This window comes from Scleropages formosus, chromosome 25 (genome assembly GCF_900964775.1).
Source record: "Scleropages formosus chromosome 25, fSclFor1.1, whole genome shotgun sequence".
NCBI lineage: Eukaryota > Metazoa > Chordata > Actinopteri > Osteoglossiformes > Osteoglossidae > Scleropages > Scleropages formosus.
Window position 1 is genome coordinate 2,869,476 of NC_041830.1, and position 27,128 is coordinate 2,896,603.

The 27,128-nt window shown below is 44.9% G+C and overlaps 1 protein-coding gene across 1 annotated transcript in view; it reads left to right on the forward strand.

Annotated features, from left to right (window-relative positions):
* Positions 1-22,550: 22,550 nt before the first annotated feature.
* Positions 22,551-27,128, forward strand: part of LOC108928184 (ephrin type-A receptor 2-like) — a 39,009-nt gene continuing 34,431 nt past the window's right edge. Inside the window, exons 1-2 of the mRNA XM_018741983.2 lie at positions 22,551-22,635; positions 24,856-24,923. Of these exons, the coding sequence (XP_018597499.2) occupies positions 22,551-22,635; positions 24,856-24,923 (153 nt within the window). The remainder of the gene's footprint in view (positions 22,636-24,855; positions 24,924-27,128) is intronic.

The window sequence follows — 27,128 nt, forward strand, 5'->3', positions numbered from 1 at the left end:
GGGAAGAAGAAGAGAAGGGCAATTACTCTTGAGAAGAAACTCAAGATAATTGCCCAACATGAAGGCGGCAAACCCATAATGGCCATCGCACGTATGCTAGGTTATGATGTTCGGTATGTTAGGTGTATTAAATGCATTTCCAACTTATATTTTCGACTTACAATGGGTTTCGTGGAACGTAGCACCATTGTAAATAGGGGACCACCTGTATTATTGCACATTTACAAAAGCATTATTGGTATCACTTTTTCTGTCTAAGGGTGGATTCATGCAGAACTGGAGCTGACAACAAAGATGTAATCAAATTTGATAAAAACCTGCAGAAACAAAAAAATTAGGCTCATACTTTTTCAGAGTACTTTAAGTTTTTGCGTCAGTGATTCCATTTGTTCTCAAGCGCTCAGGTAAAATATAATTAGTGGTTTTATAGAATGGTGTTCATTTTTTCATGAAACAGTGAAGTGTGGATTCGACAATGCATTTAACATTCCTATCCTGCTGATTCATGGAACACTGTATTCAGCTTTCATTAACTCGCCCAGGTGAGTACACAAGCATGGGAAAAACCATGAGCGCCTTTCTGCCTGTGTGTTTTTTGGAAAATGACTCAGGAACTTTACCGAAATGCATGGGCACGTCTGCCAAGTGTGGGTGATACTACGAGAGCTGCCGTTGCTGGCAATGAGCCCTTTGGTCTTCTGCGCCCTTTCCACCCTCTCACTTCATCTCTGTCCTGTTCTGTGACCACAGAGTGTGTGAAGGAATGTGGGTGGTTGGGATGTTAGATCAAGTATCCCAGCAGAATCTGATTCTTAGCCCCTGCTACCTGCCTCCAGTCCCTTGCTGCATGTTGCTCTCACTGTCATTCTTTGCCACTCATTTTGCTTGAGGCCAAACGGACTGCTGGAAAGTAATGAATAGAAAATTAATTGTGAAGAGTCTTCTGAATACATTTTATTTCCCAGAAGTTTCTGTTTTTTCATACTACTTTCTTTACTTGCACTTCATTATTTCATTTCCTGAGTTGTCTGTTTTAAGCATAGTTTCAAAAGTCCTTGGTTTTTACATAAATAGAATGCCTGTTTTTAAATGAGTAAAATGCAAAATCATGTTGGTTTCCCCCTGTCCAGTCACTGAAAAAAGTCATCCACCAAATGGAAAAGGCATAAGAATAGGACTGAGGAGCGAGAGCAACACAAGGCTGTAATCGCAATGGATTTTGGTGTACCAGGGTGGTGAGAAGGAAAGGAAACTATGCACTATCGGTGTTTCACTGAACTGTACGGCGCACCAGCTGTGTGCTATAAGTGTCCTTGGGGCTGCATACAAGGTGTGTGTTAGCAAACTCTTCTGTGTGCCATGGAGTGCTGTCAGGGCCTTAGCCAGAAGTTTTTTTCAGGGGTGGCCAAGTAAGACACAGTAATTTCATTGGGGTGGCCGAAAAAAAAAAACCAAAAATCACAACTGACTGTGACATGCTGTACCAAAAGCAAATTCTACAGACAGAAATTCTCTGAATTCTACAGAATTTATTCATTACAAATTTACACAAGAAATTACAGTGGCAGTATTTAGAAATGTCTGTAAAAACATATCATTCAATACCATCCTTATTCTACATTATTTGTATTTTTAGATGCTAATGATGCACATTGGGTATTGGAATTTTTTTTTTCTGTTTGCACATACAACTTATGTAACCTACATACCTGGTGGGCAATGACTGACTACATGAGTGTTTTTCTTCATCTCTCATCCTGGTCTGATGTGTGTTGTGTCTGTAGAGTGTTTACACAGTCTCCCTCTCAGACTGTATTTCTGCTGCCTCCTTGTCTCTTTTAGCAGCACACATTTCCCCTGCTTTTTCCCTCTCTGTAGCATTCATTTCCCTGCCTCTTTCTTTGTCATTTCCAGTTTTACTGCTACTAGTCCTCAGTTTGTAAAAAAGGAAAGTTTCTTCCTAGCTTCCCCTGCTTTCCTTTTCATGCTCTACAGTTTAGACAAACACACCTATCAAGAAACACTTTTATTATTATTAAACTGAACAGCTACTTACAAAACAGTGACAGACTCATAATGTAAGCATATGATGTGGTAACATTTGTGGTAACACTATTTTTAAAAATTAGCTAGCTAGCAGCTGCAGTAACTTTAGCTAACATTAGCTAAGTTACGCGATATTAAGCTAACATTTGTTTCTCAAGATGAAACATCGCAGTACCTCAATTTTAACAAACTTTCACCAAATGGTAGTGAAATGTAGGTAAACAACACTGATTTTACTCTCCTGATCACCGTATCCTCTTGCGTTGCTCACTTGCGCTGGACTTAGCTAGAGTAACGGTACCGAAATTTACTGCTCCTACGCCTCCCTCCTACACATAGAGGTTTGTGCTGTGCAGGCGGTTCGCAGCTCTTCAGCCTAGTAGTGCCACACACAATGTGCATCGTACAAGTTTAAACAGCGAAAAAAGTCACCTGTCAGTGTGGTCAGAGTGCTTTGTACAACAGGGGTGGCCAGAGGGGTGGCCGAGCTTCAGTCAGAGGTGGCACTGGCTCCACGTCCACCACGTAGCTACGTCCCTGAGTGCTGTGTGTTCACGTGGCGTGACTGTGCCCTGGCAACCTGTGTGTGTATATTAAGAACTTGCTAATTATAGGGTAAAAGCCCTGGATGAAACACAGGCCTTTGTCATTCACACTTGGAATGAGGGAGAATGGGTTCATCAGTATGGATCTCAGTTTAGAGATCTGCTAGCATAACCTTTGTCCCGTTTCGCTTCCTGCTTCTTTTTGACTACAGATGCTCTGCGACTAACAATGGGGTTATGTTCCGATAAACCCATCAGAAGTAGAAAATTCTTAAGTGGAAAAAGAATAGAGTACCGCACCTACTGAACATCATAGCCTAGCCTAGCCTACCTTAAACATGCTCAGAACACTTACCATAGCCTACAACTGGGCAAATTTTAGCAGGAGACACACATGGGCATTTAGTAGACATGATGGGATGCAAAATGCTTTCAACACAGTATCGGCTGATTACACTTGTTGGCCTGATCCCTACCGAGACTGCGAGCGTGGTTGAGTGGATGCCGTGGCTCGTTGCCATCGCCCAACATCGGGAGAGAGTTTAGCACCACATATTGCAAGCGTGGGAACAGATCGAAATTCTAAATTCAAAGTACTGATTCTATTGAATGCATATCACTATTGTACCATTATAACTACGAAAAATCATAAGTCAAACCATTGTAAGTAGAGGAGCATTTGTATGTCAATGGTTGAGATTTAAGGACAGAGGTGTCTTTGCTTCCTCCTGTCCAGGCTTGGAACAGACAGGGGGCTGTGACAGCACCCCCTTCTCTCTATTGCAAAGAATGAGAACCCTCGACTGTCACTGTGTCCTTGATACTGTGTACTTGATAGTGTTAGTTTAAACTTCCTTGTTTATACAGAGAAGATTCTAATTCGTTTACATTACTGTCATGGACGAGACTGGGAGACAGAGGGATAGGTGGACCCAGTTGTGGGAAATTTTATTAAGAACACCAAAAGGGCAAACCAGAATCATAGTCGTTGGGCAGGCAAGGGTCAGTCGAGGCAAACGTTGTTCCAGAGACAAGACAGGAGCCAAGGTCGATTTTGTGAAGCCAAGGTCTGGAACCGAAGACGTGGAGCCAGGGGATTAGGAACAAAGAGGAGAAGAGGATCAAGAGGGACAGGGAAGGTATCTGTATGCTCTGTGGATGCGTAATTGAAGCCGTGGTTCCAAAAAGGTTCTGCAACCCGGTGAGTCGACGTAATGCTTTTATACCCTTCTGCTTTGATTTGATACAGGTGCCGTCACTTGGGCTGATGGCATGGGTGTGACAATTACATTATATTCTTTTGAATTTTATGTTTGGTTAAATATATTTTTTCTGACTAAAGAATATTTTATACAGTTTGCTCTTCTTGAACTTTACCGTGACAATTGTATGAATGCACTGTCTTCATTTGTTCTTGTGAGATTCATCAAGTATCAATGAAAAAAAAAGAACATTCAAATAAACACTTTTTTCTTACTTTGAGTAATGTGTTACAGAAGGCACCGATAAAGTGAATAGATGAGGTTGTGATTACAGCTGTTTCCTTGTACTAGCAAGGCCCATATTTGGATCCATCCTTCTGCTCTAGTACCCATGATCAAGGCCCTTACCCTGAACTGATGGAAACAGCAACATGAAGGAAACAGCAAAAATTACCCAGCTATTCAAATGGGTAAATCAGTGTAAGTGGAGAAAAGTGTCAAATAAACAAACACATGTAAATGTGCTTTGCATTAGTCACCACCATACACCAGCAACATGAAAGTGCAGGAAGCACCTCTAGGATGCAATCATCATCATCATCATCATCACCATCATAATTGTTGTTGTCGTCATCCTCATCATCATTATCATCAACATCATCAACGCCTTCCACCCCTCTTGGGGCATAGACCTCCAACAAGGGTTCTCCAGGCATCTCAGCTGAGATGTCTTGAAGTTTCCTTTTTGGCGTTTCTGTAGGTGGCAAGGTTTTTACGGTGTGGGATAGCTAGCCCCATGCCCAAACCTCTTCCTTTTTCAGCCGGGCTTGGGACCGTCCATGATGGAGTTTCTAGGATGCGATGCACTCGATAAATTGAAGTGTGCAATAATATCAGTTCTGTCCTGCCGCAGGGGAACTGTCCATGTCAGTTTATCCAGGGCATGGCTCTTGCTCCAGACTACAGGGTGCAGCTTGCATTCTGAATGGTCTATTACAACTGCCAATTCTATACAGTGTCTGATTCCCAAGCTTCCTGGAACAGAGACGAGATGGGAGGAAGGCTGCAAACAGCAGAATTTTAAAAAAAAGAAAAAACAGCAGGATACAAAACAAACAGGAAGCACAATGGAGCAAAAGCTATGTCAGCAGATTTCTACAAGAACATAGACACATTAATAGCTTATCTCAACTCTCATCCTCATTTTTTTTGCTTTTTCCATGCTTGATCTTTCATGCAGCCCTTTCATTCACTTTCACAACTCAGATTTCACCCATTTAATTCTTTTAAGTGCAACTAATAATGACGAAGTGCAGATTATTTTATGAGTGTCCCAAATTCTACCTGTCTTTGTCCACTTGAGTGCTGAAGGAACATGTTTAATAGCTTCTCAGACCTACTTTTCAGTTGAACCTTGGGCCACCTGGCAGTCACACAGCTTTCTACCGTGAGAATTCTTGTTGATTTAAAGTCCTAGGACGCGCTCTACTGTACAGATGCTCCTCAACTTACAATGGTTAGACTTATGATTTTTTGACTTTATGATGGTGAGCTGATGATAGACATTCAGTAGAAACCGTACTTTAAATTTTGAATTTAGATTTTTTTCCTGAGCAAGTGATATGTGGTGTGATGGTCTCTCGCGATGCTGGGTAGTGGAAGCGATCCGCATCTCCCAGTCTGCCACTTGGTTGTGTTTTGTGCATCCGTAATGTCACAGAAATGCCCATCTGTGTCTCCTGCTACTGGTGAGAAGAAGAAGAGGAGGGCAATTACTTTTGTGGAGAAACTCAAGATAATTGCCCAGCATGAAGGAAACAAGCCCATAATGGCCACCGTGTATTCTAGGATATGCAGTTTGGTAGGTTAGGTGTATTGAATGCATTTTTGACTTACAATATTTTTGACTTATGATGGGTTTTTGCAGAACATAACACCATCGTAAGTTGGGGACCACCTGTAGTACCTTTTAGGCAGGTAATCTCAGCTGCTCCACTAAAATTACAAGCCTGTAAATTGGTATTTCTTTTTTCAACATTGAAAAAAATCTCTTGGCTAAGCAATTAATTTCTTTGGTTAATTTTTGGTAGGGGGTGTGGGAGCATGGTGGTGCAGTGGGCTTGTCCTGTACCTGCTCTCTTGCGGGTCTGGGGTTTGCGTACTGCTTGGGGTGCTTTGCAACGGACTGGCGCCCGGTCCTGGGTATGTCCCCTCCTCCTTCAGCCTTGCGTCCTGTGTTGCTGGGTTAGGGTCTGGCTCACCACAACCCTGCTTGGGACAAGCGGTTTCAGTCAACGTGTGTGTGTATTTTTTGGTAAAGTTGTAAAAAGTATGTTTATATAACTAAAAGCAGTTTTGTGCTTGATTTTAAGCAGTATAAGTAGAAAATAAAAAACATTACTTTGCAACCTCTCTTGAAGGTTTCTTGTACAAATATCTGATGCATATTTGAATGCTTACGGGGGGCGCGGTGGTGCAGTGGGTTGGACCGGGTCCTACTTTCCAGTGGGTCTGGGGTTCGAGTCCTGCTTGGGGTGCCTTGCGACGGACTGGTGTCCCGTCCTGGGTGTGTCCCCTCCCCCTCCGGCCTTACACCCTGTGTTGCCGGGTAAGCTCCGGTTCCCCGCGACCCCGTATGGGACAAGCGGTTCCGAAAATGTGTGTGTGTGTGTGTGTGTGTGTGTGTGTGTGTGTGTGTGTATTTGAATGCTTTTATGCATATGTTGCCATACATTACAATGACGATTTCCAAAGGCCCAAGTTCATGAAGATAGCTTTTGTTTTAATCTGGAGTGAAGTATTTCTATTTTAAAAAACAAGGTCAATGTAACTGAGCAAGACTCAGGTTTTGCACTTTATTCTACTTGCATGTTGTGAATGATGATACAGAGCATGTGACGCATTTGACTCTTCACACAGTTGATGCTCATCACGAAGGACAGAGGGTGTCAAGAGTTTTTGGCATCCTCAATGTTTTGGAATTGGCTATACTGGGTTAGTCACATGTACGTCAGCCATCGTGATATCGTCTCACTTTGTGATCAACAGTTGAAGCTGATTCTCCACAGGGGAGGAAGCTGCTCTGGTTGGTTCTTGCTTCAGCATCTCTGATGGTGCTCTTCACTGAGTGTGAATCTCCAGGATGCCTCGGAGAGATGGGCAGTCAAAACTGTGATGAGGGGGAGCTGTTGCAGAATGTGTACAGATACTGTGGACAGAAAGCACTGATTACAACATACACTCTGCCTCTCTCTCCCTGACACACACAAACACAGACGCTGGATTCATTTTATTTCTATTTGTTTGCTTCTCTGCGATAAGTGACGACTGAAACAGATATGAAGGAATTCTTTAGGGGTGAGGTAAGTTGGTTATCAATGAGGAAATGAGTGTAATGTTGGGTGGTTAAAGAATGTGTGCTTGGCAGGGGTGGGGTGGGGTTGGGTGGCATGGGAACAATTAGCCAATGCAGAGCTTACACAACATGTAATTTGCTCATTGTGTACCTTTAGGTTAAACAAAAAAGATATTGGTGGAAATCCTACATAAATAACATAAATAAAACCATCGGTCTCAGCCATTATCTCTAGCCAGTTATTGACGTAGAACTACGTCTTTCTCCTCATTAGGTATGGGGGGTAACTTGGGAATTGACCGTCACATAAAAATGCAACCACCTCTTGCTGCTACTGCTCGCAAATGAAAAGACACAGAGAGATAGTGCATATACCATTGGATAGAGGAAGGAACACTGCATCAAACAAGATATGAACGGCTGCTGCCGGTTCAGCCTGAGTGAGCTGTCAATGTTGTGAAAATGTCCCACATTTAGCTGGTTATGGAGTTGTCTTGCCTTGCTCTAGATGTCACCACGTTCAAACCACTTGTCATAGCGTTGACGTCAGCACCTAAATTTAGACCGAGGTAGAGGGCCCGAAGGCGGATCATCGAATTAAACATTTCAAAGGCGCCAAAGAAACATAAAGCAAAGTACTATCTGGACCAATGAGCTGCACTTAGGGAGCAAGCTGAGGCCAATTGCATACACAATTACGTAAAGACATGCAGCATAGTAAAGCTATGCACCTGAAACTTTTTTAGTGTTTTGTACAGTTTTATTCCATCTTTTACCTTTTGGAGATGTGAACATGTCAGATAGCTGGCAAAAGTAGATTGCTTAGTGTGTACCACCTAACAACATTTATGCTTAAGCTATGCTTTTGAAAAACTTATGAAAGAAGAAATAATACACACACACTTTCGGAACCGCTTGTCCCATACGGGGTCACGGGGAACTGGAGCCTACCCAGCAACACAGGGCGTAAGGCCAGAGGGGGAGGGGACACACCCAGGACGGGACGCCAGTCCGTCGCAAGGCACCCCAAGTGGGATTTGAACCCCAGACCCACCAGAGAACAGGACCTGGTCCAACCCACTGCGCCACTGCGCCACCACACCTCCCTGGAAGAAATAATAGATGAAAGAAATTTCCTGTTTCACATGAACCTCCTGTAGATTTCTCGGTCTGTTGCTTTGACGTCTCCTCCATCCATCCATTTTCAGTGACCAGTTGTCCACTTAGGATTGTAGTGACCCTGAGCCAGTGTTGGGGAATACAGAAGATAAAACAGAGTATACCTAACCTTGGGCATCTTACATACATCTGCCTAAAAGACTCTGGTTATGGCTTACCAAAGCATCAGTAGAACTGCTCCCAGTTATCGACAAGACTTGATCATCCACTACACTCCAGCCAGACTGCTACGCTCTTCCACATCTGCATGTTTGGTGGTCCCACACACAAAAGTTAAAGCATGGAGGTTTTCGGTTCTGGTTTTGTTGTGGTGGAACGACCTCCCTCTCTCACTCACAGCTGCTGACTCTCTGTCCATATTTAAAAAGGACCTTAAAACTCATGTCTTCCAGACTCACTTCACCCACTGTCACTTACATTCATGTAAGGTGTAAATGTTCGTGAACTATAACTTTAAGATCATGTCCGGGTGAACCTTTACAGAGCTGCTCCTGTAATGTAACGTAAATTTATTTATTTTTTTAAATTTATTTTTATTTTTATAGAATGCTCTTCTCACGCAGTGACACAGAGCGCTTTAACACAGGCATAAAGGAAGAAAAACTGATACAAACAAAGAAGACAGTCAACTAATGGCTACCATCATGAAGAACTTATTATAGAGCTATAAGTATACCTTTCAATGTGTCTCAAAAAAAAAAATATTAGTAGGAAGGTGATCAGGAATTGTAGATTTTCTGATAAAGTTTGATGCAGCTTCTCGTATGATGAACATTGGTTTATATGGTGGAAAGAAACTACACTGAAGAATCACGCATCTGCATCTATGTCACTTTTTCTGATAATGTAATGAACACATTGTATTTTCTATAAGATGTATGTTGCTTATAGGGGGTGCGGTGGCGCAGTGGGCTGGACCACAGTTCTGCTCTCCGGTGGGTCTGGGGTTCGAGTCCCGCTTGGGGTGCCTTGCGGTGGACTGGCGTCCCGTCCTGGGTGTGTCCCCTTCCCCCTCCGGCCTTACGCCCTGTGTTGCCGGGTAGGCTCCGTGACCCCGTATGGGACAAGCGGTTCTGAAAAGTGTGTGTGTATGTCGCTTTGGAGAAAAGCATCTGTGAAATCAACACATGTAAATGTAAAAATGTAGGAATTTAAAAACATATAAAGGGCATCTCATGTCTCCATCTCATCTAGAAGGTATGTCTTTGGAATGTGGGAGAAAACCAGGGTAAATTTATTTAACTGGCAAGCAAGTTTCTCCAAAGCAGTGATTTATGCGTTTATTTACATTAGCTTGGTGGTTGTACAGGAACAAATGAAGGTGAATTAAATGCATTGGTCATGGGTCTATAGATTGTTCCACAATCATAGATCTATAATATAATGTGTTACCTAGTGCACCTGGTGAAAATATACAGTAATATGAAAATCCAACATATCTAGGTGCTGTCTGTACTATGCCCATTATTTTCTCTCAGATGCAAGGCTTCAACTGACAGTTCTATAGGCTGTGCCAGATAGATGTCTGGGTCAGTTTGCCTCCTTGGAACATGTTATTTCAAATAACCAGTTATGTGCAGATTTATGAAAACAAAAAAAGAAAGGAACGAAAAAAGGGGAGTGAAAGCTGAATGTAATTGTGCAACATACCAATGTATGTATTGAATTCATCATGTCTTTACCTGCTAGTGACAAGAAAAAAAAATTCTTTCTAGAATGTTGCAGGTTTCTTGTTTACCTGGGTGTTACTCTCAAAAGTTACAGTAAAAAAAAAGCCTGAATGTAGTTTTTTGTTTTCACATAATTGCTCATTTTAAGACCTTATTTCCTGGAACGCATAAACAAAACTGATATCACTTATAAATTCATCTTTTACCATTCTTTTACCACTTAAGCCCAGCATACAAGAGCCTGTGCAGTTTTTGCCCTATGAATCACCTTTCTCTTTGTGGAGTTCAGTATTCTTTTAAAGCATTTTTTTCTGCTGCATTCCACTGTAACCCTCACTTCTTTTGAATAGAATCCTAACAATGGCAGCAGTAGGATTTGAACCTAGGATCTACTGCTCAAGCGTTCTAAACTGCTGCTCTTGAAAGGATTACCATGTGTGGTCTGCTATGCAAAACAATGCATGAGACATACCATCCCTCGCCGTTTCTCATACACACCTACAGTACACACACGCCGGCAAAACATGACCTCTGTGTGCTTCTGGGGACCAGTCGGTTTCCCACTGTCTTACTTGACATCTTGGTTAATGGCCAAGGTTGGTGAGAGCATGCAGACACATGCTTCCCTACACACACACACACACACACACACACACACACACACACACGTTCACACTTGCTTGCAGCAAGCAGCTCCTCCTTTTCTTTCACACTGCCCAACACATCCTATACCATGGCCGTCATCAACCTCAGTGCTGCTGTAGAATTACCACCACAGAATCCTTCCCCAACCCTTTTTTGACTGTCAAATCTCCCACTGCATTCCTATACCTACTTTCCAACATGTCTGGATTTGTCAACGCCTCACCCCAGCTTTCCCACTGATTCTGGTCCCATGGGCATGACAAACACCTAATACACCCTACAGTATTGGAGTTACATCCTTCAATCTGCTGCTCTTTAGTGAACTTTGTAGGCTTTGAGTTGACCCTGTTCCTTCTTCTGTCACTGTTAATTATGGCTATAGTTCTTGTTAACTCCAATCTCTGCTTCACTTAAATTTCATCTGTCCAGGATTCTCAAGGTGAGGGTGTCTTCGCAGGGAAAAACAAGAAGGAAAATAAATAACAGTAACAGTCGAATTCAAGAATGTGTTTGGTGGCTCCACCTTCCACATTCCCCAGCAGAGGCTCACTGTGACATGTGGACCTTAGGAAGCATTACTCTTAAGGGGAGGGGAGTTGGAAACAAGTGTGATGATTTTGTGCTGGGAAACCCCTTGTGGTAAGCATTCACACCTTGGAGGGAAGGATGATGGGGCTGTGTCTTGCAGAGGGGCGGCATTATATTGTGTTTACTGGAGAAGAATAGGGTGGATGCTAAGAGGAAGGATATCACAGCACATGGCAAAATGGCATCACAGACTTGGCTTTGAGTCAGACTTCACATTGCTGCTTGAAAGAGAAATATGCACAGCATGTATCCGCAGGATGTGTGAAAACGCAAGCATGTCCGCCATTTACTTTCTTCCTTTATCGTTGGCTCTTCATAGTGACTTTGACACTTGGCCCTTTTAAAATTTCACATCATTGTTTTTTTATGATTCAGGTTCGACTTTACACGTTAAGAAATTTGGGCCAAAGATTCTCGACATCTGGTTTTGCATATAACAATGTTTCTTTTTCATTTTCATTCCAAATGAGTTCTTTCCAGTTCTATATCAAGCTCTCCACAATCCACCCACACCCACCCCGGTGCTTTGAAGGCAGGGTGTGTGCTGTTTAGACATGCTCACTGCCAAGATGAACACTCTATCTTCACAGCATGGGGTATTCCCCATTTTTCAACCATAACCTTCAGGTGCCTGACTGTAGAGGAGACCCCCTGGTATCTCAGTTGTGTGTCTTCCTGTCATGATGGACGAATGGCACCAGCTCAGACCCCAGGTGTAAATCCCACAGCTGCTCTAGTGTCATGCGCACAATACCCTCCCTGCAATAGGCAGGAAGTGAGGGGAACAGCTCCAACAGGCGTGGTCAGGAATAACGTTCATGCCATCATCAGCATCCCACAGAGGCTTCCTGTGAGTCCAGTCATGGGTGCAGGGAGACTTGACAGAAAATGGATAGTTTTTAAACCAACTAAGGGCTGACACAGACTCACTATTTTTTATGAGACTTTGATGCTCACAATTTGAAATAGGTGGTAAAAGTTAAAAACACTCACTGCCCGCTTTTTCAGCTACACAGGCTCAGTGATGTGAATGCCCGCTCCTCCAAACAGTAAATCATGTGGCTGCTAGTCAGTGTAATAAATAATCATAAATGTCCAGTTATAAATACATTCCCTGTGTCTTTGCGTACTCCACCAGATCACAAAGTCACACCGGTTCTAGTAGCAATATATAAAGCACACGCATAGTGTCAAGAGGTTCCTTTATTACTGAATGAAACATTACAATGGGCAAGAAGTGTGATCTAAGTGGTTTTGAACATTGTATAATTGTTGGTCCTAGATGTGGTGGTTCCACCACCTCAGAAACACACTCATGTGCTTAGCGGGTACAGTTTGTAGAGTGTATAGAGAATGGCATGACAACAACATTCCACAGTGGTACTTCTGTGGGCAAAAATACTGTTTAATGTAGGCCAGTGGAGAATGGCCAGAGTCGTTAAAGCTAACATGAAGACCACAAAGGTAAAAATAAGAACTCAGTGCAACAATATCATGGAGAAAGGCATCTCTAAATGACTTGTTAAACTTTTATATGGATGGGCTACAGCAGCAGAAGACCATATCAGGTTCATCTCCTGTGACAAGACCTGTGACCAATTCACCTCCTGGTATCCCATCCAGTACTAGCATACTAGCTTGGTGTAATTATATAATAATACAATAATATAATACAATAAAGCAATTGCTGAGTGTGTAAGCCACCTCATGTTGTGTTTTTCTCCAGGAATACTTTGTTGAACAATTTTTACTTATCGTCATGTTACATGTTTTTTACTACGCAAATGAGGTACTCAGAACAAGGTTTTTCTTTATAAACTTTCTCAAGAAAAATGTCTGCTCTCTACAGAACTTCTTTTCAGCAAATGTCTTTCTGCTCTTGAAAAGCTGTATTTGCTATATGCATTTGCAGGACATGTTCACATAACACAAATTATTTTTTGATAATTTGTTATAGTCGGACATATGCCTGATGAACATTGAGCAACCAGATGTCTGTCAGTCATTATCACTAATTATGTGCTACGCTGAAGTAAGCACAAAGTCTCACCGTTACTCTGGGCGAACCATGATTTATGATTTGACACATACTGGCAGGCTTTGCTCATACCAAGGATATATCCAGTAACAAAGTGCTGACCTTGTCCTGGGACTGGCATGTGTTTACATTTACATTTATTTATTTAGCAGACGCTTTTCTCCAAAGTGACTTCCAATGAACTTCATGTAGTGTTACTATGAGCCCACACACCTTATTCACCAAGGTAGCTTACACTGCTAGATACACTACTTACAACGGGTCACTCATCCATACATCAGTGGAACACACTCTCTCTGTCACTCACACACTATGGGGGAACCTGAACAGCATGTCTATGGACTGTGGGAGGAATCCAGAGCACCTGGAGGAAACCCACGCAGACATGGGGGGAACATGCAAACTCCACACAGACAGAGCAGGGATTGAACCCATGTCCTCTCACACCACCTAGGCATTGTTCCCATGTCTGAGTGTATGTGTCTGTATTAACCACTGATTTTTCAGGAACTTGACTGCCGTCCTGCATAGGTAGCTTGAATCTTTCAGCTTGAGTGTGCTTGCTCTTTCACCTTGCCCATATTTAAGTGTGTTTTTGTTTGTGTTAGTGCATCCTGTGCCTGTGTGCATGCTTGTGTGTCTGGCCAGAACCGGTTTAACGAATGTCCCAGCCCTTTGAAATTCTTTCATACGGCACATCCAGTGAGCGCCGGAAGGAGCTGAGCTCCAATCCTCAGGAAGAGGAAGAGGAGGAGGGGTAGCGGAAGCCAGAGAGGAACTCCGAGGTCAGTCACAGGAAGCCTGCGAGCCCAGCATCAGGATGGAACAACAAAGTGCACAAAAGCAAGATGGTCAGAGCTGACTCGATACTTGGCTGGTCACAGGCCAGTTGTTCATGAGTTTATGAGGGAGTACCACATCTTCTGTTTCATTCTTCTTCCATGTTTTCTAGTCCCCCACAAACACCTTACCTTATGCAACTTTAAGAACAGTGGTTGTGCATTGCAGACACCACTATAAATGTAACAAACCATCTGATGAATGGAGAGAAAATAGAAACTCATGAAGATGATGAGACTCGAGTTAACACACAGGTCTTTGGCACGTGGACTCATCCCACTATGCTCATATGTTCTGATGTAGGGATGGGGGGGGTTTCTCAGAAACACAATGGGTACACTGTTCTTGATGCAGTGGCTGTGTTGACTCACACCTGACAGCTCACCCCTCTTCCTTACTTAACTCCCCCTGCCTTCCCTATTGCCTCAAACTGATTCACTTACTGAATTGGCTGGAAAGCTTGCGTGCGGGTCCCTATTGTGTTGCAAACATATGAATCAATATGCTTACTGATGATCAATATCAATGTAGACGAAAAGGAATCAGACTCAACATGAAGAAGTTATGAAGGCAAAATCAATAACAGCAGATGATATAAAAAGACAAGAAAATGCATAGCATGATGACATCTTATTCAGGCTAGGGCAACTTACATACCAAGCTGCTGACAACCCACCTGCCCGGATGGCGTACAAATCTTTTCAGAGAGCTTATGGGATTTAGGCATATTTTAGTGGAGTATAGTTTGTCCTTGTGTCATTAAATTTCAGGTATTGAAATTTTGAAGAAGTGAAAATTTCCCTTCTTTTTATTTTAAATAGTATTTTCTTAGGGGGTGCGGTGGCGCAGTGGGTTGGACCACAGTCCTGCTCTCCAGTGGGTCTGGGGTTTGAATCCCGCTTGGGGTGCCTTGCGGCGGACTGGCGTCCCGTCCTGGGTGTGTCCCCTCCCCCTCCGGCCTTACGCCCTGTGTTGCCGGGTAGGCTCTGGTTCCCTGTGACCCCGTATGGGACAAGCGGTTCTGAAAGTGTGTGTGTGTGTGTGTGTGTGTGTGTGTGTGTAGTATTTTCTTATTGGGGGCGCGGTGGTGCAGTGGGTTGGACTGGGTCCTGCTCTCTGGTGGGTCTGGGGTTCGAGTCCCGCTTGGGGTGCCTTGCAGCGGACTGGTGTCCCGTCCTGGGTGTGTCCCCTCCCCCTCTGGCCTTACGCCCTGTGTTGCCGGGTAGGCTCCGGTTCCCTGTGACCCCGTATGGGACAAGCGGTTCAGAAGGTGTGTGTGTGTAGTATTTTCTTCACCTATCTACTTTGAGAAATGTGTTTGTTGTGTCACCTGTATTTCTGCATTCAGCCAATAGTTGCAATAGTTGGCAGTAAATTGCACTCCAAGTGGTAGTTGGTGTTTGGAGATCATTAGTGTCAGCGATCAGTAAACAAGGTGAAGAACCTTTCACATGTTTATGGGATATATCTGTCAACAACTGGCATAAAATAGGAGTTTGATGAGACTACGTATTTTTATTTTCAGTCATTTAAAATAAGTAAATAAAATTAAATACATTTACTTATTTTAAATGACTGAAAATAAAAAATATAGTAAATACACACACACACACACACTTTCTGAACCGCTTGTCCCATACGGGGTCGCGGAGCCTACCCGGCAACACAGGGAGTAGGGCCGGAGGGGGAGGGGACACACCCAGGACCAGACGCCAGTCCATCGCAAGGCACCCCAAGCGGGACTTGAACCCCAGACCCACCGGAGAGCAGGACCCGGTCCAACCCACCGCACCCCCCATATAGTAAATAATTATAGTATAAGTTATAAGTTATAATAAATTATAATTATATTATAATAACCCCTCCGTGAACCGCCACCTTACCGTGGTGGAGGGATTTGAGTGCCTGAATGAGTTCAGGAGCTGTGTTATCTGGGGCTATATGCCCCTGGTAGGGTCTCCCATGGCAGACAGGTCCTGGATGACAGACGAGACAAAGCGCGGTTCAAAAACCCCTTATGAAGAAAAAATCAAGGCTTTCGTTTACCCCGCCTGGTATGGGGTCACCGGGGCCCCACCCTGGAGCCAGGCCTGGGGGGGGGGGCTCGCATGCGAGCGCCTGGTGGCCAGGTCTATGCCCACTGGGCCTGGCCGGGCTCAGCCCGAAGCCATGACGTGGAGCCGCTCTTCGGTGGGCTCACCACCTGCCGGAGAAACCGTAAGGGGCCGGTGCATTGTGATTTGGGCGGTGGTCGGGGCCGAGTGCCCGGCCGACCCAAACCTCGGGCGCCAACTCTGATTTTTCGGACTTGGAATGTCACCTCACTGGCGGGGAAGGAGCCTGAGCTGGTGCGGGAAGTTGAGAGATACCGTCTAGATATAGTCTGGCTCACTTCCACTCACAGCTTGGGTTCTGGAACCACTCTTCTCGATCAAGGGTGGACTCTTCACTATTCTGGTGTTGCCCAAGGTGAGAGGCGGCGGGCGGATATGGGCTTATTAATAGCCCCCCAGTTCAGCCGCCATGTGTTGGAGTCTACCCCGGTGAATGAGAGGGTCGTTTCCCTATGCCTTCGGGTCAGGGAACGGTCTCTCACTGTCGTTTGTGCTTATACGCCTAGCGGCAGTGTAGAGTACCCGGCCTTTTTAGAGTCCCTGGGGGGCGTGCTGGAAAGCGCTCCTACTGGGGACTCTGTCGTTCTACTGGGGGACTTTAACGCCCACGTGGGCAGCGACAGTGATACCTGGAGGGGCGTGACTGGGAGGAACGGCCTCCCCGATCTGAACCCGAGTGATGAGTTGTTATTGGATTTCTGTGCTACTCACGGTTTGTCCATAACAAACACCATGTTCATGCATAAGGGTGTCCATCAGTGCACTTGGCACCAGGACACCCTAGGTCGGAGGTCGACGATCGACTTTGTAGTCGTTTCTTCTGACCTTCGGCCATATGTCTTGGACACTCGGGTGAAGAGAGGGGCTGAGCTGTCAACTGATCACCACCTGGTGGTGAGTTGGATTCGATGGCGGGGGAAAAAGCTGGACAGACCTGGCAGGCCCAAACGCACAGTGAGGGTCTGTTGGGAATGTTTGGCGGAGGCCCCTGTCAGAGAGGTCTTCAACTCCCACCTCCGACAGAGCTTCAACCAGGTCCCGAGGGAGGTGGGGGACATCGAGTCTGAATGGACTATGTTCCACGCCTCCATTGTCGGGGCGGCGGTTCGGAGCTGCGGCCATAAGGTCTCCGGCGCCTGTCGCGGTGGCAATCCCCGAACACGGTGGTGGACACCGGAGGTAAGGGATGCCGTCAAGCTGAAGAAGGAGTTCTATCGGGCCTGGCTGGCTCATGGGACTCCTGAAGCAGCTGACGGGTACTGACGGGCCAAACGGAGCGCAGCTCTGGCAGTCGCCGCGGCAAAAACTCGGGCTTGGGAGGAGTTCGGTGAGACCATGGAGGAAGACTTTCGGTCGGCCTCAAAGAGATTCTGGCAAACCGTCCGGCGACTCAGAGGGGGGAAGCGGTGTTCCACGAACACTGTTTACAGTGGAAGTGGTGCGCTGCTGACCTCAGCTGAGGATGTCCTCGGGCGGTGGAAGGAGTACTTTGAGGATCTCCTTAATCCCTCCGACACGCCTTCCCTAGAGGAAGCTGAGGCCGGGGACTCGGAGGGGGACTCGTCCATTACCCTGGCTGAAGTTGCTGAGGTAGTCAAAAAACTCCTCGGTGGCAAGGCTCCGGGGGTGGATGAGATCCGCCCCGAGTTTCTCAAGTCTCTGGATGTTGTGGGGCTGTCTTGGCTGACACGCCTCTGCAGCATCACGTGGAGTTCAGGAACGGTGCCTCTGGACTGCCAGACCAGGGTGGTGGTCCCTCTTTTTAAGAAGGGGGACTGGAGATTGTGTTCCAACTACAGGGGGATCACACTCCTTAGTCTCCCTGGGAAAGTCTATGCCAGGGTACTGGAAAGGAGAATCCGACCGATAGTCGAACCTCGGATTCAGGAGGAGCAATGCGGTTTTCGCCCTGGCCGTGGAACACTGGACCAGCTCTATACCCTCACTAGGGTGTTGGAGGGTTTGTGGGAGTTTGCCCAACCAGTCCATATGTGTTTTGTGGACCTGGAGAAGGCATTCGACCGTGTCCCTCATGGCATCCTGTGGGAGGTGCTTCGGGATTATGGGGTTCGGGGCTTGCTGTTATGGGCTGTTCGTTCCCTGTATGACCGGAGCAGGAGCTTGGTTCGCATTGCCGGCAGTAAGTCAGACCTGTTCCCGGTGCATGTTGGACTCCGCCAGGGCTGCCCTTTGTCACCGATTCTGTTCATTATCTTCATGGACAGAATTTCTAGGCGCAGCCAGGGAACGGAGGGTGTCTGTTTTGGTGGCCGCAAGATCTCGTCTCTGCTTTTTGCGGACGATGTGGTCCTGCTGGCTTCATCAAGTCAAGACTTGCAGCGTGCACTGGGGAGGTTTGCAGCCGAGTGCGAAGCGGCGGGGATGAGAATCAGTACCTCCAAATCCGAGGCCATGGTTCTCAGTCGGAAAAAGGTGGATTGCCCCCTCCGGGTTAGGGGGGAGTTGCTCCCTCAAGTGGAGGAGTTTAAGTATCTCGGGGTCTTGTTCACGACTGAGGGAAAAATGGAGCGGCAGGTCGACAGACGGATCGGTGCGGCGTCCGCAGTAATGCGGTCATTGTACCGGTCTGTTGTGGTGAAGAGGGAGCTGAGTCGTAAGACGAAGCTCTCAATTTACCAGTCGATCTACGTTCCTACCCTCACCTATGGTCATGAACTCTGGATCATGACCGAAAGAATGAGATTGCGGATGCAAGCGGCGGAAATGAGTTTCCTCCACAGAGTGGCTGGGCGCACCCTTAGGGATAGGGTGAGGAGCTCAGTCACCCGGGAGGAACTCGGAGTAGAGCCGCTGCTCCTCCGCATCGAGAGGAGCCAGTTGAGATGGCTCGGGCATCTGTTCCGGATGCCTCCTGGACGCCTCCCTGGGGAGGTGTTCCGGGCTTGTCCCACTGGGAGGAGGCCTTGGGGCAGACCCAGGACACGTTGGAGAGACTATGTCTCCCGGCTGGCCTGGGAACGCCTTGGGGTTTCCCCAGAGGAACTGGAGGAGGTGTGCGGGGAGAGGGAAGTCTGGAGGACTCTGCTCAGACTGCTGCCCCCGTGACCCGGCCCTGGATAGCGGAGGAAGATGGTTTTCAATTAAATACAGTTTACTGATACTTTTCTTCAAAGCAGCTTACAATGTTAAGATACCTACAGTTATTTACTTATTGATTTATTAATGTTAGCATAAGTACCCCGCTCAGGAGTGCTACAGCTGTAGGAGAGATTTGAACCAGTGATCTGTAGTTCGAAAGGTAGCAGCTCCAACCATTTTGCTACCAGCTCTTGGTTTCAGTGCAGCTTCAAATTAATAGAAAAGTTAAAAAAAAAAAAAGTACAAGAAAAAAGTTAAAGTCTTGCATCTCTTTTTAAAAAATATATTATACTTATATCTGGGACTCCATCGTGGGTGTGTTCCCTCCCCCTCCAGCCTTGCCCCCTGTGTTGCCGGGATAGGCTCCGGTTCGCTGCGACCCTGCTCAGGAGAAGCGGTTTCAGACAGTGTATGTGTATGTGTATATCTAGAACTTTTACAGAACTTACTCAGCAAATAAATCAACAAACATTATAGTATTCCCTAAGGTCTTTACAGAACCCAGCCTGTAAATAATCTGAGAGACGTCTATATTAAGACCATCTACTGTAACATTACTTAAGGATTGCGCTTCAGTCCAGCTTTGTATAAATGTCATTCATAGACAGTTTTCCGGAGTCACCGACTCTCTGCTTTGGGAGTGCTGAACTCAAGAGGTGAAAAACTATAGTTGGTCCTCTGACCCATAACCTTTTGGGCGCCATGACATGTTTTGTGGAATAAGGGCTGTTGGGCATGGGAAATCCAAGTGGTGACCCCCTCCCATAATTCTCCACCTGATTTGCCACTTGAAGTGAATTTGATGGACAGACCTTCTAAGCTTTTGCAGTTAAAGGCAAAACCATGGGGACATTGCGGTTTCAGTCCCTGGAGGTAAAGAGTTGCTGCCCTTGGACCCAAAGGTCGCAGGTTTGACCCCCACCTCTGGCTACAGTAGCCCTGAGCAAGGTACTTACCCTAAATTGCTCCACTGACATTACCCAGCTGTATAAATGGGTAAATAATTGTAAATAAACAGACATAGTAAGTTGCTTCGGAGAAAAGTGTCAGCTAAATGAACTAATGTAAGTGAAATAATTGCATATATGTTTGTCGGGTAAATTCAAGTAAAAATACAATATGAAAACTGAAATCCAGTACTGTAAGATGTTGCATTATAATAAAAAACTTAGATAAAGTTATACTATATTCTATGTTTTCTTCATTTTCTTTTATATAGAAAGACAATAAGCACGTAGAGGTTAGTAAAAAGAAGTGACTGGAATTTTAGCTTTATATAAGGTTGGTCAACATCTAAAACTAAAAACTTGCTAATGCCCAATCATATATATTTCATTATTTCTTATTATTTCATTATAATTAACATAAGCAATGGCTAAAATCAACAACACAAGTAAAATGAGCAATAGCAAAGCACTTTGATCCTCTACAAAATAAACACTACAAAAATGCCCCATAATGATGCTGGGAACTTGAAATGTACTGAGAAAATGATTCACTCTAAAACACACACACACACACTTTCAGAACCGCTTGTCCCATACAGGGTCACGGGGAACCGGAGCCTACCCGGCAACACAGGGCATAAGGCCAGAGGGAGAGGGGACACACCCAGGACGGGACACCAGTCCATCGCAAGGCACCCCAAGCAGGACTCGAACCCCAGACCCACCGGAGAGGAGGACTGTGGTCCAACCCACCGCCCCACCGCACCCCTGTATATCACTTTAAAACATAGGGCACTTTATTTCATCATTGATATGTAGTATGAATGGTTTCAGTTAGCAGTTTTTAAAATGATTGTAATTATGAGCTAAATATACTATTTTGTATTTAACATAATAGAAATTGCACCCAGGAGGGGGTGAATAAAAAACATTTTTTTTTAAAGCCTTCTAGTAAAAATGTTTTCTTTGGCTGCACACTCATGCATTGGAGGCTGACAAAGTCAAAAAATTGTTTGTGCTGCTCATTTCAAACACATGCTTGCAGAGAAAGTATTGCTTGCGTACGTGTGAGTCTACAAGTCTTTAATTTCAGCCGGTGAAGCTTGATACCACTCAAGGGTACTTCAGTTGGAGAAAATCACCCGTTTCCATTGTCTTTCGGACTCTGTGTGTCGGCTTTGCGAGGATGGCGTGGCGTGTTTGGTTCTCAGCTTAGCAAGTGAAGTGAAAAGAAACCCAACTTCAGAATTCCTCCCCAGAGAAGTTGCTAGGGGACTCTTTTGTCTGCTCTTTTTCTTCCATATATTTATATTCCAGCCCTGGAGACCCTCATTGCAATGCTTCATTAGCAGTCATACATTCATACTGGCAGGCCCTCCTACTTGACCCCAGTAACCTCTGTGAGAAAAGGTGGCAGTTGGGTCATAGCCCACTTGACAGCTGTCGTGAAGAGCACAAGGCAAATAATCCGAGCAGTATGATGATGAGATTTTCAGATGGAAAAAGCAGAAACTCCGAGATCACACAACTGAGCTATGGGAAATTTCAGGTCACTTGAATAGAGCAGATACAGAAATCTCCCGTTGGGCTCTGTTTTCTCACAACTTGCAAATAAAAAATACTAGAGTTGTGTTTTTTGACTGCATGCATGAAAAGGCAAGCAAATATACACATCTGTCTATCTATCTATCTATCTATCTATCTATCTATCTATCTATCTATTTATCTATCTATCTATCTATATATCGGCTATACAACTAGAGTTTGCCTTGATGATGGGTTTGAATCCCACCTCCTGCTGACTCTTAACTGAAGCAATAAAAATGACTGGGCTGTATTGGTAAATAATTGTCTGTAACTTAGTGTACAGCCTGGCATGGTGGTAAAGCACTTGCCAGCTAAAAGAATAAACATAACTCTGTAAACTTGTTGTTACACTGTGTACTCTACTTTATGCGCACAATTTTCTGTAGAAAAAAACTACTTCTCATTCTTGCAGGCACTTTCATCACCCTGCGTGTTGCTTGGAGAACCACAGTGACGCTTGAGCAGCAGCACCTCAGAGCGCTGACAAGTCGCCCTGAACCATCCTGCCACTACTGGGAACCGCCCCCAATGGGGGCCGCATTCCGGAGGGGGCGGGGTTGTGACGTCATTCACTCCTCAATGGAACGGGAGGGGGTAGAGCGTGCGCGCACGAGCTGGAGAGAGTACTGCGCGGGGCGCTGCGAGCTGAGTTACGGGGTTGTGAAATATAAGAAAAAGGAAAAAAGAAATAAAAAATGGATTATTGTGGAGGTAAACGCTACTTGGTTTTATTTGTACTCATCAACAGCGTCTTGATTTCTCTGCAGACTAGTAAGGAGGGTAAGTGTTTCCGTCACCCTTCTCACGCCACTGAAATAGAATGACGAGTAAAACTTTTAATCGTGTAAGTTTTCCACTTCATCAATCACGTGACTATTTAAAGTACACTCGTAACCACGGCGGAGGGGGTTTCGTGTTCATTTCTGTTTTGGCCCGAAAACACATTTCAAACTGTCAGTTCAAGTTGTCAATGTCAAGTGTTCCACCTGCAGAGTTTATTCTACCTGTCCTCGTGTCTCCATCACAGTAAGTTACGGCTCCTGGGGACCAGTTCCACCTTCCAAATATATTTGACATGTTCCATAACTAAAACGGTTTAGCCCTTCGTACTTTTTACCACCAGTTCAGGATAAGTAGCTTTCTCGTTGTACCACACTGCCGGGGATTCGAACAAAAGACCTTCAGGTTACGAGGCTGCAGTCCGAGAATGTATAGAAATATCATCATGTCACAGGTCTGTCTCGACATGTCCCGTTCGTCTTTATGTGTCTAAGTGTAAATGAAACAGGTACAGGAGACATGTGTGGCTCTTTTTTCCACTCATCGCTGGGCGCTGCCTTAAATCACTGTCTGTCACTCCTATTTTTTAAAGGAATATACGTTATAATCGATATTATAATTTTTGTAGATGAATGAATTGCTCTCAATTGATTTTTGCTCAGTGAGTAAGCACACAGCCCGCGTAGGTGGCACAAGTGTTGTTTTAGCATAATAATGTCGTCTTAAATGTTTGGTATGGACGTCTGTCGATAATATTTATTTTGTAATTATTATTGTGAATGCAGATACTAGAGACAGGCTCTTTTTCCTAGCTAACACGGCTATGCACGTGCGCTGAGTGAATCTAATTTTATGCCACTTTACATGCCCAGAACTTGAATGGGCAAGTTGGCCTGATTTCAGGTCTTCTCCACGGACATCTAGCTTACAAAAGGGATTTCGGGTGGACGTGCCACGCTTAGTCAACTAAGGTTAATTGACTCCAAGTCACTGGAGGCATATGATTTTACTATATTATATATCTGTGTGGGGGGGCGCGGTGGCACAGTGGGTTGGACCACAGTCCTGCTCTCTGGTGGGTCTGGGGTTCAAGTCCTGCTTGGGGTGCCTTGTGACGGACTGGCGTCCTGTCCTGGGTGTGTCCCCTCCCCCTCCGGCCTTACGCCCTGTGTTACCGGGTAGGCTCCGGTTCCCCGTGACCCCATATGGGAGAAGCGGTTCTGAAAATGTGTGTGTGTGTGTGTATATCTGTGTGTAAATTGGCTGCTGTTTATAGAATGGACTATACAGTATATCCTATAATAATCTGAAATACTTGTGTACGTTATTTATTGCAGAAACAACCCATCAGTCAACTGTAACTGCGATGTTAGGCTAATTTGGACTGAAATAAGAAGTGAGGCACAACACAATGTTTTTCTAGGGGTAGAGCTAGTAGCGCAGTGGGTAGAGCTGTCACAGGTTCGAATCCCTCCTAGTGCCAGAGAACCCTTGAGCAAACTACTTACCCTAAAGTGCTGTAATGGGCAAAAAACTAGTGCTGTGGAGTCGGAGTCATGGAGTTGGAAGCAATTATTGGGTTACTGGAGTTGGTAAAAATGTACCGACTCCGACTAAACGTACCGTATATGCTGGCGTCTAAGCCAACCGCCAAAAATTAGAGGTGTAATATGGGTTTAGCCCTATATTTGCTAGATAAGTCAACCCCCAAAATAATGTGCAACTTTTGGCCAGTGCTGTGGAGTTGGCAGAAATTACAGGATTACTGGGGTCGGAGTCAAAGGTTTTGTGTACTGACTCCACAGCCCTGCAAAAAACCCACCTGTATAAATGGGCAAATAACTGTAGGTAGCCAAACACTGTAAGTCCTCTAAATGTAAAAATATCTGTTGTAACAGGTTTGCGTGTTCAGTTTCAATGGGTTTACATTCATTATTTTTTTTCCTTAATTATACAATGTAACAATTTAAAAAAATCGGGAACCATTTTGAGATTGTAGTGGTGCTGAAGTAGAATTTCAGAATCAAGCCAAAAATGATTAACCTTTTTTTAAATTATAAAAAAATACTGGCTTCAAGGTAACCTTTATGGGCATACACATATAAACTACAATCATGTATAATTTAATTGCAGTCATTTAGTATGTCTATGACTGCTGAAACATTGTAAACCGTGGTAAGAGTCATTCTGGCAGTAAAAAGGCCTTCCTCTCCCACACAGAGGTCCTGCTGGACATGAGAGCTGCGGGCGCCGAGCTGGGATGGCTGCGCTCGCCCCAGGAGGAAGGGGTGAGTAGGACGTCCGGGGCCGGGGGGGGGTGTTCACGCAAACATGATCGAAATCACTTCATGCTCCTCGCACCCTTCGGAAATATTTTCCATGACCTTGTACAATATAATGACACCGCTTGTCCTGAACATCTTGGCTCTTTGTGTGGGCACTTGTGGAAAAAGGACCTTGTGAAATGTAGGGAAATATAAGCCGTTGTGAAAGGGTCCGCCGCTCTCTGGGTAATTTTTAAGGCAGAGAAAGACAACCGCATCCTGGCGAACTGCAGGCAGTACTTGTACTCTCAAGGTTATTCGTGCCGGAAATAGCCTCAGATGGTGTTGCAGGTTTAAACCGATTACCATTTGAAAGGTAACTTGTCTTTGACTCTTGAGAGCAGAAGTGTTAACTGTTCCTGTCTGGATTCAGGCAACATTTGTAGCTGATATTCGGAGAGAAATTTTGAAACAAAATCTTTTGTATAAGATAACAAAGGAATAATAAAGACTACATGTACATCTCACCTTCACATGACTGGAATGTTGGGGGATTTACCAATTTATCGTAGTGATTTTATCTTTTCGTGATAATAGTTTCGTTATATGTAACAATGAGTTTGAATACTTAAGCATTTTTTTCTTGTAGCAATTTCGGTTTCATTTCACTGAGTAGCCAAGCACTTGAGAAAAACTAATGCTCATGATGCTGTCTCAGGAGGTAATCTCTATCTGTTTTTCCTTGTGGCCCACTGAGATGTTGAGCAACGAGAGTGTTTGGCTGGTTCCTTACTGAACCGCGCTTCATTGTACAGGATTATCTGAAGTCTCCTCAGATCTTGTTCGGGTCATTGCCAGAACGCTTGGGACATTCCCCGTATCTCGCTCTTTCTTTTCGCTGTTGCACTTGATCAAAGGCTGGATGGTGGGGGAATGTGCTGGGGTGGGCTTCTATCACATAAATGCTTGACTCTGTCTCTCGAACATTTGAAAAGTGTGTGTATTGACTTTTTCTGACTTGGTGTCACTAGGGCCTGTGGGGGGTGGCTGTGTTTGTGTGTTTATACCTGGGGAAGCATACAGTGGATGGCATCCACTGGAGTGGGGTGTTCAGGCTGGAGTCTGAGCAGGATCAGAGTATTGAAACTTGAGTTGAGTCTTTGTTCTGCAAAGAATCACTGCAGCAGAACCGAAATAGTCAATTTACAATTCCTCTGTATTGCTTAGACACAATTATCAAAAATTCAGTATCTTTTTAAAACTTTGAGAAACAGCTAGCTTATTCTTTTGAGCACCACATGCATTCCTATTGCTGGGCACAAAGTGCATAAGTCAGTGACTCTTTCAAACTACGAGTCTCAGCAGGAAGCACAAAAATCATTCATATAAATTTTCAGCTATAGCATGTCACATCTGCTTCCAACCTCATCTCACTGGTGTGAATCTCACACACACATTTTCTGAACCGCTTGTCCCATACGGGGTCGTGGGGAACCAGAGCCTAACCCGGCAACTCAGGGCGCAAGGCCGGAGGGGAAGGGGACACACCCAGGACAGGATGCCAGTCTGTCGCAAAGCACCCCAAGCAGGACTCGTACCCCAGACCCACTGGAGAGCAGGACCCGGTCCAACCCACTGCGCCACTGCGCCACCGCGTCCACCTCTTGGTGTGAATCATCGGTTGCAAAATACTCCAACGCTTGAGGTCTTTATGGAGAAGGCCGTCAGTGAGTTGAAGGAGGCTCAAGATGGAACAACTAGAATAAATGCAACAGTGACATCCAGCTATCAGAAGAAGGGCTGTTTGTATGGGTGCTGCTAGACTGTGGGGGTGAAGGTGGGTGAAGAGAAGGACACAACGAAGGCCGCTACGTAATACGATTGGAATTACAGCAGAAGATCACCGCAGAAGACTGCGGAGGGTGGAACTCCGTGTGAGACGTTTCTTCTTAAGTTGCTATGAAAAAGATAAGATGTGATGAGAACATGGAGCCTGACAGAGCTCAGGGGCATGATGCTGTAATCTGTGGAAAAGTATATGCTGAGCGAGATACTTCATATGCATAAAATTCTACCAGTATTGTTTTGTTACGATATGATTTTAATTTACCATTAAATTTAAATTTTTTTTGCAAACAATAAGTTAAAATATGTAGAAGCCGTCAGAACATACATTTACAGTAATTACAGTATTTTGTGTGGCATCTTGACGGTCACGCAAAACTGTCC